General features: G+C 37.7%; 1 protein-coding gene across 1 annotated transcript in view; it reads right to left on the bottom strand.

Annotated features, from left to right (window-relative positions):
- RIF1 (replication timing regulatory factor 1) overlaps positions 1–15,543 on the bottom strand; it is a gene marked incomplete at both ends in the record, with an annotated part of 76,619 nt that overhangs the window by 17,517 nt on the left and 43,559 nt on the right. The window contains 4 exons of the mRNA XM_080689771.1: positions 139–341; positions 6,872–6,914; positions 8,705–8,969; positions 11,892–11,991. Of these exons, the coding sequence (XP_080545897.1) occupies positions 139–341; positions 6,872–6,914; positions 8,705–8,969; positions 11,892–11,991 (611 nt within the window). The remainder of the gene's footprint in view (positions 1–138; positions 342–6,871; positions 6,915–8,704; positions 8,970–11,891; positions 11,992–15,543) is intronic.

Raw genomic sequence — 15,543 nt, forward strand, 5'->3', positions numbered from 1 at the left:
CCATGTACTCTAAATAATATTTCAGGAAAATTCACAATAACAATTGCTCATAAGAAAAATTATGTTAATATTGAAATACTCATTTTCATTTGTCATAATATAGTAATAGGCAACTAAATAAAAATCCTGTTAGCATACTTTAACTCTTCAGGATAAATCAACACCGTCACTTTAGCAAATGTGGCATTCCAGAACTGAACACTTTGTTTTTGAATCTGTTTATTCTTGTGCAGAAATATCATGCATAGTAGTGGGGAAAGCTGTTCGAGTAGTTCACTGTCATAAATCCCAGTGTAGGTGTGCTGTAGACAAGAAATAACTTCTCCCAATAGTTTTTCTAACTAGGGAAAAAGGAGAAAAAATAAAAAATAAAAACAAAGTATACCAAGCATCAAATAAAGAACATGTCACCATTTCAATTTTTAAAATTTGATTTTAAGCAAGCCTCCACAGTCATAAAAATATCAGGTATATTTACTTTATCATACTGCAGTTAGACCTTGAGTTTATTTTTCATTGACAAAGCATTATGTGTCTATAACAATTATACTAGGAATTAGTAACTGCCAGCTTAAGTTAATGTTAACTTCCAAATACAAAACTTTGGACTCAAGTGCTCTTAAATAGACAGGACTTGATGGCTTCCATAATTCTAAAATAACATTAATCAATCCTTTCATTAAAAAGACTACTTGTGAGGACTTCCGGGAAGATGGCGACGGAGAAAAGCGGCACTTACAAGTCCCGCTAACAATCGATCTCTACTACCACAGAACCAGCGCCTTTCAGAGCCAGAAAACACCACCAGCAAAGAAATAAAAACTGTAAATACAAGGGACAGAGAAAAAGAGGGCTGGAAAAACGAGACACCAGAAAGAAACCAGCCCGAAGTGCTGCAGCGCGGAGCGGCCGGAGCCGTGGCACGGAGTGCTGCACAAGGCTCCAGAGAGGAGGGAGACTCAGAACGGAGCTCAAATCCAGAGAGGAGGTACGCAGGCCTCGTGGCCTAGGACGCAACAGCAGCGCCTTACTGCCGGCAGCAGCGGCGAGTTCACCGGATGGCTCTAGACCAACACATTCTACCAGCCACAAGGCGCCAGAGAGGAGGGGTGGACAGTGAGCCGAAGGGAGCAGCTGTTGAACAGCCGGGCGGCAGTCAGCAGTTTTTTCGGCGCAAGGAGCGTCTAAAGCTCTCAAGGGCCTGGATCAGCACACCCCGCAGGGACTCAGCGGAACTCAAAACCAGAGAACTACACCAACCTCATGGCCGAGGACGCGACAGCAGCGACTTATTGCCAGTGGCAGCGGCAAGTTCACCGGACGGCTAAAGACCAACACACTCAGCCAGCCACCAGGCTCCAGAAAGGAGGGGTGGACAGCAAGCCGAGGTGAGCAGTTGCTGAATAGCCGGGTGGCACTCAGCAGTTTTGTCGGCACAGGGAACATCTAAAGCTCCCAAGGGCTGTGCACTGCACACCTGGCAGGGACTCAGAGTGGAACTCAAAACCAGAGAAGAAATACGCCAGCCTCACAGCCAAGGGCGTAGCAGTGGTACCATATTGCCAGTGGTGGCAGCTGCGAATCCACTGAGTCCATTAAGGCTCCATCAGCGCACTCAACAACCGTGAGTCAAATTGTGGCCCCTAGGGGAGAAATCCCAGTACTGCACTCCCAGGGACTTGTGCAGATAGTCTCCCTGGGTTGGAGATTTTAGCAGTGCAACCCAGCGGGGGAGTGGCGGTGGCAGAGATATCACACCACAGTCACAACTCCCGGCTGGAGAATGCCCAACTTGGCGCCCCCCACGGTCTAAGCAGCCTCGATTGACTCCCTGGGTCTGAGACTTTGCGATACAACCCAGTAAAGGAGTAGTGGTGATTGAGATACCACAGACTCAAGATCCAGAGCACCTTAAGTGAACTCGGAGTGACCCAGGGAAGAACCCAGAGAAGGCACAAACTTCCAAAATTAAGGGAAAGAGAAATAACAATGGAGCAGTGAATGCCCACAACCCCACAACATCAGAATCTGATAACACAGAAATCCAGAGATCTCTAGAAGATCAAATCAGGAAATAACTGTAGAAATAATAGAGGTATTTCGAAAAGAATTCAGAGAGTCAAAAAGAGATAAAGGATGCAATCATTGAAATAAAGGCCTCAATTCAAAGTAGAAACAACAGATTAGACCACATGGAGAATAGAATCTCACTTCTTGAATGAAGCTCCAAAAATGAATGCATAGTTTCTAATTTAGAAAAAAAAATATCTGACAGCAGGAATCTGACATTGAAGAAATATGGGCCCATTTTAAGAGAGCTAACCTAAGAATAATTGGAATAGAGGAGGAAAAAGAAGGTGAAACCAAAGGGATCAATAATCTCTTCAAGGAAGTAATAGCAAAAAATTTCCCAAACAGAGAAAGAGGTCGATACACAGGTCCAGGAAACTTATGGAACTCCCTTTAGACAGGATCAGAGAAGAGGATCCCCACCCCACATAATTGTCAAAATGACTAATGTGGAAGCCAAGAAGAGAATCTTAAAGGCAACAAAAACAAAAGGCCACGTGACATTCAGAGGCAAACCAATTAGAATCACTCCAGACTTCCCAAACCAAGTCATGAAAGCCAGAAGGGCATGGAGTAACATATTCCAAACTCTGAAAGAAAACAACTTCCAGCCAAAAATTTCCTACCCAGCAAAACTATCCATCAAATTAGATAGGGAAATAAGAAGCTTCCATGACAAACAGAAACTGAAGGAATTTATGTCTTCAAAACCAGCGCTAGAGAAAGTACTCAAGGAGATTAACTGCAAAGAGGAAATGGGTAATACACGCCAGAACCAAAGAAACAAGAATTCCCATCCAGCAGACAACTAAGCAAAGAAGAATAAACAGTATCTCAAACAGAAATAAGATCTTAACATGTTGGGAATTAAAAATTATCTCTCTATAGTCACACTGAATGTAAACGGCCTCAACTCCCCAATAAAAAGACATAAAGTGGCAAAATGGATTAAAAGCCAGAATCCATCCATCTGCTGCTTACAAGAAACATACCTTACAAGTAAAGATAGGAACAAACTCAAGGTAAAGGGCTAGTGCAAGGTAATCCATGCTAATGGTGCTCAAAGACAAGCAGGAGTAGCAACTATGATATCAGACAAGTTAGACTTCAAACCCAAACTTATTAGAAGAGACAAAGAAGGTCACATTTTACTGGTAAAAAGAATAGTCCAGCAAAAGGAAATAACAATGATCAACATCTATGCCCCAAACATAGGGGCAGCTACTTTCATAAATCAAACTCTTTGTGACATGAAGTCACACATAAATCCCAACACAGTAATACTGGGAGACTTCAACACACCTCTCACAATACTAGATCGATCTTCCAGACAAAGGGTCAGTAAAGCTGCCTCAGAACTAAAGAACACCATTAACCAAATGGACCTGTTGGACACATATAGAATATGTCACCCAACTACAGCGGAGTTTACATTTTTCTCAGATGCTCATGGAACCTTCTCCAAAATAGATCACATCCTGGAACACAAAATGAGCACTAGCAAATTTTAAAAATGTTATACTTCCCTGTGTCATTTCAGACCATAATGGAATGAAACTGGAAATCAACTATAAGAAGACCCAGAGAAACAACACAAACAAAAGATTGAAACAGCAATAAAGAGCTTACCATCAAAGAAAAGCCCAGGACCAGATGGTTTCCCAAGTGAATTCTATAAAACCTTTATACAAGAGCTAACCCCAATACTACTCAAACTATTTCATGAAATATAAAAAACCGGGACTCTCCCAAATACATTCTATGAAGCCAACATCACACTAATACCCAAACTGAATAAAGACAGTTCAAGGAAGGAAAACTACAGGCCTATATCTCTGATGAACTTGGATGCAAAACTATTAAGCAAAATACTAGCAACACGCATTCAAAACCACATAAAGAAAATCATACACCATGACCAGGTAGGGTTCATCCCAGGGATGCAAGGCTGGTTCAATATACGAAAATCAATCCATGTAATTCATCATATAAACAGAATCAAAGACAAAAATCACATGATCATCTCAATAGACACTGAAAAGGCATTTGATAAAATCCAACATCCATTTATGATAAAAAAAACACTGCAGAGAATTGGAATAGAAGGAACATTTCTCAACATTATTAAGGCAATCTACAATAAGCCCACTGCCAACATCATATTAAATGGGGAAAAACTTCAAGAATTCCCCCTAAAAACTGGAACGAGACAAGGATGTCCACTATCACCACTTCTCTTCAATACAGTACTAGAGACTCTACCCAGAGCAATAAGGCAAGAGAAGGAAATCAAAGGAGTACAAATAGGAAAAGAAGAACTTAAGCTTTCACTATTTGCAGATGACATGATACTATATTTAGAAAACCCAACAAACTCAACCAAAAGGCTTATAGAACTGATCAACAAATTCAGCAAAGTATCTGGATACAAAATCAATCTTAAAAAATCAGAAGCTTTCCTGTACACCAACCATAAATCCACTGAAATTCAGAAAACACTTCCACTCAGGATCTCCCACAAGAAAATAAAATACCTAGGAATAAACTTGACCAAGGAGATAAAAGATCTCTACAAAGAAAATTATATAGCCAAGTGTGGTGGCGCACGCTTGTAATCCCAGCATTTGGGAGGCTGAGACCGGAGGATCGCGGTTTGCGGACAGCCTCAGCCACTAAGTTAGCCCTCTGCAACTCAGTGAGACCCGGTTTCAAAATAAAAAAATAAAAAAAAAAAAAACAGGGCAGGGGGTGTAGCTCGGAGGTCGAATGCCCCTGGGTTCCATCCCCAGACACGCAAAAAAAAAAAAAAAAAAAAAAAATATATATATATATATATATATTATACACACACACACACACTGAAAAAAGAAATCAAAGAAGATCTTAGAAGACGAAAAGATCTTCCATGTTCATGGATTGGCAGAATAAATATCATTAAAATGGCTATCCTCACAAAAGTGATCTACAGATTTTACGCAATGAGCATTAAACTACCAAGATCATTCCTCACAGACATAGAAAAATCAGTCCTTAAATTTATCTGGAATAACAAAAAGCCCAGAATAGCCAAGGTAGTTCTCAGCAACAAAAACCAAGCTGGAGGAATCACAATACCTGACTTTAAACTATACTACAAAGCCATTGTAATAAAAACAGCATGGTACTGGCAAAAGAACAGATATATAGACCAATGGAGCAGAATAGAAGACCCCGAAACAAGTCCACACACTTTCAGCCAATTGATTTTTGACAAAGGGGCCAAAAACGTACACAAAAAAAGACAAGTCTCTTCAACAAATGGTGTTGGCAAAACTGGTTAACCATATGCAGAAAATTGGAAATTAATCCCACTTTTTCACCCCGTACAAAAGCCAACTCACGATGGATCAAAGACTTGGAAATTAAACCAGAGATCTTGAAGCTCCTTGAAGAGGGCATAGGTCCAACACTACAACACATAGGCGCAGATAAACATTTCCTCAACAAGACCCCAAAGGCACAACAAATTAAAAGGAGAATCAATACATGGGATTGCATGAAACTGAAGAGCTTCTGTTCAGCAAAGGAAATTATCAAGAACCTCAATCGAGAGCCAACTGAATGGGAGAAGATTTTTGCCACCTACACCACCGATAGAAGACTAATATCTAGAATATACAGAGAACTCAAGAAACTCAACACTAAGAAAACAAAGCATCCAATAACAAAATGGGCAAATGAACTAAATAGACACTTCACAAAAGAAGAAATTCAAATGGCCAATAAATGCATGAAAAAATGCTCAACATCACTGGCAATCAGAGAGATGCAAATCAAAACTACCCTGAGATTTCACCTAACTCCAACTAGAATGGCAATCATTCAAAAACAACACGAGATGCTGGCGAGGATGTGGAGAAGTGGGAACTCTAAGACATTGTTGGTGAGATTGCAAATTAGTGCAACCACTTTGGAAAACAGTATGGAGAATCTTCAGAAGAATGGGAACAAATCTACCATTTGATCCAGCAATACCACTTCTGGGTATCTACCCAAAAGATAGGAAACCAAACCACCAAATTAATGAATGCATTGTATGTTCATAGGTGCACAATTCACCATAGCCAAACTATAGAACCAGCCAAGATGTTCATCAACAGATGAATGGATTACAAAACTGTGGGATATGTACACAATGTAATTTTACTCAGCCATCAAAAAAAAAAACTCAATTACATCATTTTCAGGGAAATGGATGGAACTGGAGGACATTATGCTAAGTGAAATTAGTAAAAAAAAAAAAAAAAGGAATTCAGATGCTTTCCCTAATATGTGAGCATTAGGGAGAAATGGGTCATAGGAGGAACTCTTGAAAGAGGAAATCCTATAGAGGAGCAAACAAGACAACCTAAAGGAGGAGAAAGGAGGGGGGAAGAGAAAAATCTCTAAAACACACAATGTACTTAAATATAGCGAAGTCAATCACTAAGCCAAGCAAGGGAGGGAGGGATGGGGAGGGAATGGGGTGGGAATTGGGTAGGGGTTAAATCAGCGATGAGTACATATTTGTACACACAAGTTTTTTACCCCAATATGATGTTTGAATGTAATGCACCAATAAAAAAATTTAAAAGAAAAAAAATAAAAATAAATAAATAAAAAGGCTACTTGTGAATTTGCCCATATCCTATTAAATTTTCTAAAAAAATGGTATTATATTCCCTTTAAAAATATGAAGAACTACATAAAGGAAGACAATCAGCTAAACTCTTTAATTTTCTCATTATGAATGTATGTTTTATGGACACTTGTCTACTTTTACCTTGTTGTTTAGACAATTATATACTTTAGGAACTTCATCAAGCCTAGGAAGAAAAACAAGTAACAATTACCATATTATCTATTATGCTATACTATATGAGCTACTATAACCATAAAAAACAAGAGGTAAACATATATTGAGAGAAAAATGTCTGATTTGAGCTCATAAATTATGAATATATATTTTGCAATTTATAGTCTGTTCTTTAAAACTGTTCCTGTATATTTAACTTATAAATGATAAGCTATTATGATGGAGCCATACAAACTTGCTATGAATAATACAAGGAATCCTTTACAACTGCTTTTAATAGATGGGCCTGGTGGTACAGGCCTAAAATCCCTATACCTAGAAGGCCGAGACAGGAGGATCACAGGTTTCAAGACAGGCTTTGCAAAGTAGTGAGACTCTTGTCATTCTAGCGAACCGGTTTCAAAATTAATTCAAACTTTTGGAGGGTAACTTCATAATTTTAATGCATATCCTTTGAACCAACATTATCACTTAAACTATCTTGTTCTATAGAAATACTGGCCAATGCAGGAAATGATTTAACACACAAATAACGTTCACCTGTTTATGAAAGATATAAATACCTACCATACGTTCACCAATCCTAATAAAAAGTTTAATAAAATTAAAATACCCTATAATTAAATGCAGACATTTTACAGAATGAGGATTTTGTGTATATGGGTAGGAGGCACACAATATGTTACCTGCACACCATATGCATAACTGCAGAGTAGCATGTCAAGTGTTTTTCCTATCTATTATATATTTAATATGCTTGCTTCCACAATCAATTCTGAAAAAGCATGCATGCACTAAACTGAAAAGAGCAAAGAGAACATGAAAAATAAAAAGACTTTCAAATTATATCTCAAATTTCTATACTTTTTTTTTGGTACTGGGGGTAGAACCCAGGGGCTTTCTACCTCTGAGCTATAGTCCCAGACCTATTTTATATTTTATTTGGAAATGGGGTCTCACTAAGTTGCTGAGAGCCTAAGTATCTGAGGCTGTCTTCGAACCTGTGCGATCCTCCTGTCTCAACCTCCCAAGCACGGGGATTACAAGCGTGCGCCACCACGCCCAGCTCAATTCTCTTTAGACTATCTTTTAAGTGTGTATATGTGTGTGGTACTAGTGTATCCAACCTCTGAGGTATAGCCTCAGGACGATTTTTTTGTTTTGAAACAAGGCCTCATTAGGTTTGCTTAGTCCCAATACTTTGTCAATATGAACCTGTAATCTTTTGTCTCAGACTCCCAAGTATCGAGTAATTGCAGGTGTACAATACCTTGTCTAGCGTAAGATATTTAAGAAAAGAGTCCGGTATGCTGGTACACACTTGCAATCTTACTACTTGGGAGGCTGAAACAGAAGGATTGCAGGTTCACAGCCAGCCTCAGCTACTTAGTAAGGCCCTGTGCAACTTAGTGAGACCCTGTTTCAAAAATAAAGAATAAAAAAATCCCAAAATGTTTAATGAAAAAAAATTTGTGTGTGTGTGGTACTGGGAATTGAACCCAGGGGCATTCTATCTCCCAGCCCTATTTTATTTTTATTTTCATACAGGGTCTCACTAGGTTGCTGCAAGCCTATCTTCGGAGGCTGTCCTCGGACTTTTGCTCCTCCTGTCTCAGCTTCCCAAGTAGTATGATTAAAGTTGTGCATTCCAAAGCCTGGCTAAAGAAAAAATATTTTAAAATTTTATGCCCCTCAAGACTGTCAAGATTACCATCTGCAACAAAGCAGGTAAGCAAACAAAAGTTGTTCCTCTATATAAATTGTGTATTTAATTCAAAGAATCTAAGCCCAAATACTTACTTTGAGTTTTCATACAATAATGCCAGAGGTTTTGTTAAAGTTGCGAATATTTTCCGAATCATAGAAGGCAAAGAAATATGTCCAAGTACACTGGAAAGTATGCTGATGACTGAGTTGCCAATAGCAAGTAGGGTATCAGAATAGACCTCCTTGAAGCTCAGAGCGTGGAAAGAATAGATCACTCTTACAGTAAGTTTGAATAAAGAAGCCAATTTCCCTAGGGGCTCTTTCTTCTTTTTGGACCAATCTGAAGATCTCTGTGGTGCTAAGACATAATTGAAGTGAAAAGGAAAAAATTAAGTACTTTGAAAACAGTGTCATACTGTCTACTTATAGAATATCTCACACTTAAATGCAAGATATATCAAATACACATACTTTTCAAATACACATACTTTTGTTAACTGATACCCAAAATAAACTTTAATGTATCATTAATGGAGAAGTATCATTAGAATAGTACCTTTACCAAGGAATATCAGAAACAACTGAAAATGTCAGATCTAGAACAAAAATCCTATAAAACGAATCTAATTTACCATGAGGAACTATAAACTACATCTCAATTTTTTTCTACTTAGAATCCTTCTTCTTTTTTTTTTTTGGACAGAGGCATTCTGCCTCTGAGCTACACTCCCAGACCTATTTTTTTTATTCTTTATTTTTTGACACAGTGTCTCACTAAGTGGCAAAGGGCCTCACTAAGTAGCTGAATCTGGCTGCTACCTTGTGATCCTCCATTCTCAGCCTCCCAAATACTGGGATTACAAACATGCACCACCACGCCTGGCTAACAACCAAGTTTTAAGGAGACCCGATGAAGGAAATAGTTCAAATAATGCCATGTACATACAAAAAATTTACCAATACTAATCTCAATAACATATACAGGGAGGGGGGGGAAGATAGGCAGATAGGGAGGAGATGCTCTAAATACTATGTGCATGCATGTTGCTATCACTCTGAACCTCATTATGATATATTTAAAATACAACAGAATTTTTTAAATCCTAAATTAAATCAAATAACTCCCAGGAACTTTTGTTGTGCTGCTGCAGGTCTGAGGATGGAAGCCAGGGACATTCAACCTCTGAGCTACAAACCCTGTCCTAATTTTTTATTCTTTATTTTGAAACAGGGTCTCGCTATGTTACGGAGGGCCTCAGTAGCTGAGGCTGTCTGTGAAATGTGATCTATCCTCTGGTCTCAGTCTCCCTTATGCTGGGATTACAAGCATGCGCCTCCACGCCAGGCTGAATTAAACTTTTAAGATAAAAAATTTCCATTAAAATTTACTATTTCCAGGCTCATCTATAGCACACCAATCCCTACAAAGAGCAAAAACAACTTAAAGAATAAATGCTAAAAAGAATTCAAAAGTCTACAACCCACTTTTTGGATTTAGGAAAAAGATATAAATACATTGAGTTTGCTTAGTACTCTTCTTATATTACTTATCTCCAGACAGCTGTAGGAATAAATCCATTATTTCTCTTGCCATGATAAATTATACACATTCCAAAATTATACATTTCTCTCAAACAAGTCATTCTTATAAACTACATGATCTCTTATTTATTTTCATTTATTTTACTTGGTACTGTGGTTTGAACCCAGAAGCATTCTACTTCTGAGCTACATCCCCAGACCTATTTTATTTCTATTATGAAATAGGGTCTAACTAATTTAATGAGTCTTGCTACTTGCTCAGACTGTCTCAGCCTCCCAAGTAGTATTATTACTGGTATGTGCTACTATGCCTAGCTAGAAAATAATTTCTAATTAACATAATTTTAAAACATAACATTAAAGTAGCATAATTTTTATAAACTATAATACTTAACATAATATTAACAACTTTAAAACATAACATAAAGCCCGGCATGGTGGCACACACTTGTAATCTCCGCTCTTGGGAGGCTGAGACAGGAGGATCACACAGGTTCAAAGCCAGACTCATCTATTAAGTGAGGCTCTCAGCAACTTAGTGAGACCCTACTTCCAAATAAAGTATAAAATAGGTCTGGGAGGTAGAAAAGCCCCTGGGTTCCATTCCCAGTAACACACACACACACACACACACACACACACACACACACACACACACACACACACACACCCATAACATAAAATTAGTATTTTTAATAAACCATGGTACTCAGATGGTTTTATTTATTTCTGATACAATATGGTGATAAACGAGGTCCTGGTCAGCACAAGATAGATGAAATTCATACACATTTAAAAACTATTTTTACTATATTCTATTTGGGATATTATTCTATTTAGTAAAAAACAAAAAAACTAAAACATTCTAAAAGCATTTTATTTTACAAATATTTACCTAATTCATTAATGACAGACCTAACAGAATTACTCTTCAAACAGAAAAAATAGTAAATCGCAACATCAAAAACCGTTGATAATGTCTGATAATCTTATCTTCTAAAACATATAGACACAAGGGGATGTATTTTATTTCAAAGCATCGATTATTAGGTAAAAAAAATCATAGTTGGCAGTATCTGCTATAATTCAGAATTAACCAAAGCATATAGTTTTAAGTGATTTCTTATAATTCCAATTGGCCAATTTTAACTAAAATGATAAAAACTGAGATTTTTAAATTTTAAATTTTTTACAACTGGGCATGGTGGCACATTTGTAATCCCTGCACTTGGGAAGCTGAGACAGGAGGATCGCACAGGTTCAAAGTCAGCCTCAGCTACTTAGTGAGCCTCTCAACAACTTAGTGAGACCCTGTTTCCAAATAAAATATAAAATAGGTCTGGAAGTATAGCCCGGAGGTAGAAAGCCTCTGGGTTCCACCCCCAGTATCACACACACAAATTTTTTTTTTTTACAAAACCATAATCAATTAGCTCATTTCATAATTTTCATGTCAATTAAATGGATATTTCAAATCAGGCATCTAAATGAGAATATTTTAAAAAGTGCCTTAATCTCTCATATCACATGGTATAAGTAAAATCTGTGTTGTAAAAAGAAAAGACTGTCAGAAAGAAAAAGAAAATGCAACATGTGTGCCAAATTTCTAGCATGGTTAAACATGATTAAAAAAAATCAGTTAAATGAGATAGAAACGCTATCAGTATTTTCTCTGACAGCTGTTTGGCAATGTTTATGAAATAGTAGATGAACAAATAAAGGTAAAGAAGATACTTACATTTTGCTTTGGGCTGATATTTAATATCATATGGTGAAAAATCAATGCAGTCAACCATTACAGTAATAACATGAATGATCCTATCCAAGAACAACAAATTCTAGGAAAGAATAATAATATCATAATTAGATATTTTCAACTACTGGCATAATATCCAACAATAGTAGGCAATAAAAAATATATACTTTTACTCCCCACATACACCAAATATTATTTAGTAAATACTGAAAAACCAAAACACTATTCCATAGTTTTTAATCACATATGGTCAAGTATATGCTTATAAATTTATATTTTCTAATTAGCTACTATGGGCTTAATACTATATGTTTCTTAAGATTAAAAAAAAAAACAGTTCAGTTGGGCATGGTGGCGCACACTTGTAATCCCCCCGCTTGGGTGGCAGAGACAGGAGGATTGCAAAGGTTCGAAGCCAGCCTTACTGGCTTAAGAGACCCTGTTTCCAAATAAAAATATAAATTATAAAAAAATAGGTCTGGGAGTGTAGCCCGGAGGTGGAAGGGTTTCTAGGAACCCCAGTACCACTAACACACACACACACACACACACACACACACACACACACACGTTCAAGATGTCCTTAAAACGTGAATGTTCACAATAGAAGTGAAAAATTAGCCTCCCAGTACTTGGAGCCTGAGACAAGAGGATAGCAAATTCAAAGACAGCCTCAGCAAGTAGTGAGACTCATCAACCTAGCAAGACCATTTCCAAATATGAAATAAAATCAGGATGGGGGGGCATGTGGTTCAAAGGTAGAATGTCTCTGGGTTCAATCCTTAGTACCACCCCCAAAAAAGTATTTATTAGTCTCAGTGGAAATAGAAAAATAAAAAGAAGGCAGGGTGTGATGGCCCATGCTTGTAATCTCAGTACCTGGAAAAAATAGGTCTGGAAGTATAGCCAGAGACAGAATCCTCCTGCTGAGACAGGAGGATCCAGGTTTGCAGCAGCCACCCGTGGCTACTTAGTAAGGACCTCTGTAACTTAGTGTGTTCCTGTTTCAAAATAAAAAGAATAGAAAATAGGGCTTGAGTGTAGCTCGGAGGCAGAATGCCCCTGGGTTCAATCCTCAAAAATAAATCCCCCAAAATTTATACCACTAAAATAAATACATAAATAAAAGTTGCTGAGCAAGCTGGGCGTGGTGGTGCAGGCTTGTAATCCCAGCATTTGGAAGGCTGAGACCAGAGGAGAACTACAGTTCGCGGACAGCTTCAGCTACTTAGTGAGGCCCTGTTTCAAAATAAAGAATAAAAAATTGGACAGAGGGTGTAGCTCGGAGGTCAAATTCCTCTAGGACCCGCCAAAAAAAAAAAAAAGAGAGAGAGAGAGAGAGAAAAGTTGCTGAGCAATGCACCTCCACAACCTTTCTTTTCTAATCTAAATGAAATAAAAATAAATGTAGACTCAAAGACTATCTAGAAATTGGGGTAGGAGGAAGACAAGGAAGAGACTAAGAATTAAGGAAATCCCAGGCCTATAAGCCACAAAGAATAACTCAAAAACAGTAACTTTCCTAGATAAACTTCTGAGTAACAGAAGTTAGTGATGTTTAACAAATAAGCTAATTGGTTGATTAGAAGCCTGTTTAAACTAAAGATCTATAAAACTGACTGACTTCACCCTTTATTCTCTAATATCCTACCATTTATTCACTTTGCCAACACATGTCTGTCCTAAAAACATCCTCTGTCACAGGGTAAAAATACCAGAGGAGGAAAACAGTGCTTCAGTTATCTCTGAAAACCATATGGGAAGGTGAGTCCAGATGATACATTACATAATCACAGAGAAAAAGATATAAGACCCAGATGCTTTCTCTTTGCTCACAATTACAAGATAAAGGACATCTGTAACCACAATGTGGCATCAACCAGAAAAACAAGGATCCTCTCTTGGGTGAAAAGACACATTCCAGCCAAAAACATTGTTCAATATTAACCATTATTGACAAATATACACACAATTATGAGGATCTAGCACCATAACAGAAGTGTGCTCAATACAAACTGAACTTAATCCATGAAGAGCTAATGCCAGAAGCACAAAGTATTCTAAGAGGGAATTAATATATTATTTAAAGCAAATATAATATTAAAATAATATATCTCAATATTCATACCCTAAAGGAATGAAGAAAGGTAGAAATATCAAGCTCCAAAAAAGTACACAAAGCAAAACATAAACAGATGTACAGAAAAACAAACTTGAGGAATAACTAAAATGATACTTGAAAGCTGGGTATGGTGGCACATACTTGTAATCCCAGCATTTGGGAGGCTGAGAGAGGAGGATAGTGGTAAGCAGAAAGCCTCAGCTACTACTTAGTGAGGCCCTTTGCAACTCAGTGAAACCCTGTTTCAAAATAAAGAATAAAAAATAGGGCTGGGGGTGTAGCTCAGAGGTAGAATGCCCTTGGGTTCCATCCTCAGTACCACAAAATAAATAAGATAAAAATGGTACTTGAAAATAGAAAAAAAAAAAAAAAACACCCCAAGTAAAACTTAGGGCAATTTTTCCTAAATTAAAGGCACTTTTCTTTAAGATTAAAAATGCTGTGTTCCAGCCTGGCATGGTGGCGCACACTTTCAATCCCAGTACTTGGGAGGCTGAGACAGGATGATCGCTCAAGTTCGAAGCCAGGCTCAGCAACTTAAGTGAGACTCTCAGCAACTTAGTGAGACCCTGTTTCTAAATAAAACAAAAAATAGGTCTGAAAGTGTAGCCTGGAGGTAGAAAGCCCCTGGATTCTATCCTCAGAACTGCAAAAAAAAAAGAAGAAGAAAGAAGAAGAAAGAAGAAGAAAGAAGAAAGAAAGAAGAAAGAAGAAGAGGAAGAAGCAGCAGCAGCAGCAGCAGCAGCAGAAGCAGCAGCTGTGTTCCATAAAAAACAATCTGGGCCTGATCGTGCACGCTTATAATCCCAGCATTTGGGAGACTGAGACAGGGATTGCAGTTCGCGGAAAGCTTTTGCTACTTAGTGAGGCCTTCAGCAACTTAGCAAGACCTTCTTTCAAAGTAAAGAATAAAAAAATAGAGCTGGAGGTGTAGCTCGAAGGTAGAATGTTCCTGGGTTCATCTCCAGAACCGAAAAAAAAAATCTTCCTAAACTTACAGAAAAGTACTTGAAAGAAAAAGATTAGCTTAGTATTCAGCTATGCATTTCCAACAGTAGAGAATAAGAATTCAACAATAACTTTACTTCATAACTCAGTGAAAGACATACCATGTTCAGACCTGAAAACAGATATGTCCAGACCACCCAAAGATCCTCAAAATCAATGCAATCCACATCGATTTCCCAAAGGCATTTTAGTTAAAGCATTCAAAGACACTGAAGCACCAAAGTAATCTTAAGCAAAAATACTACAAAGGAAAAACCATAATAACATTATTACAAAGCTACTGGTATCAAGCACTAGCAATAAAACACACTTATAGAGCAACGGAACAGAACATAAAGCCAAAAAAACAGAACAGAACAAAAAGCTCCACATATAATATGGACCTACAACAGTGCCAAAAGCATACAAAGGGGAAAAGATATTCTTGTTAAAAACTTAACTGGAAAAAACATTACACAGGAAAAAAATGAAAAAAGACCCTTATACCACATACAAAAACTGACT

This window comes from Muscardinus avellanarius (assembly GCF_963383645.1).
Source record: "Muscardinus avellanarius genome assembly, chromosome: 2".
In the NCBI taxonomy this organism is placed as follows: Eukaryota; Metazoa; Chordata; class Mammalia; order Rodentia; family Gliridae; genus Muscardinus; species Muscardinus avellanarius.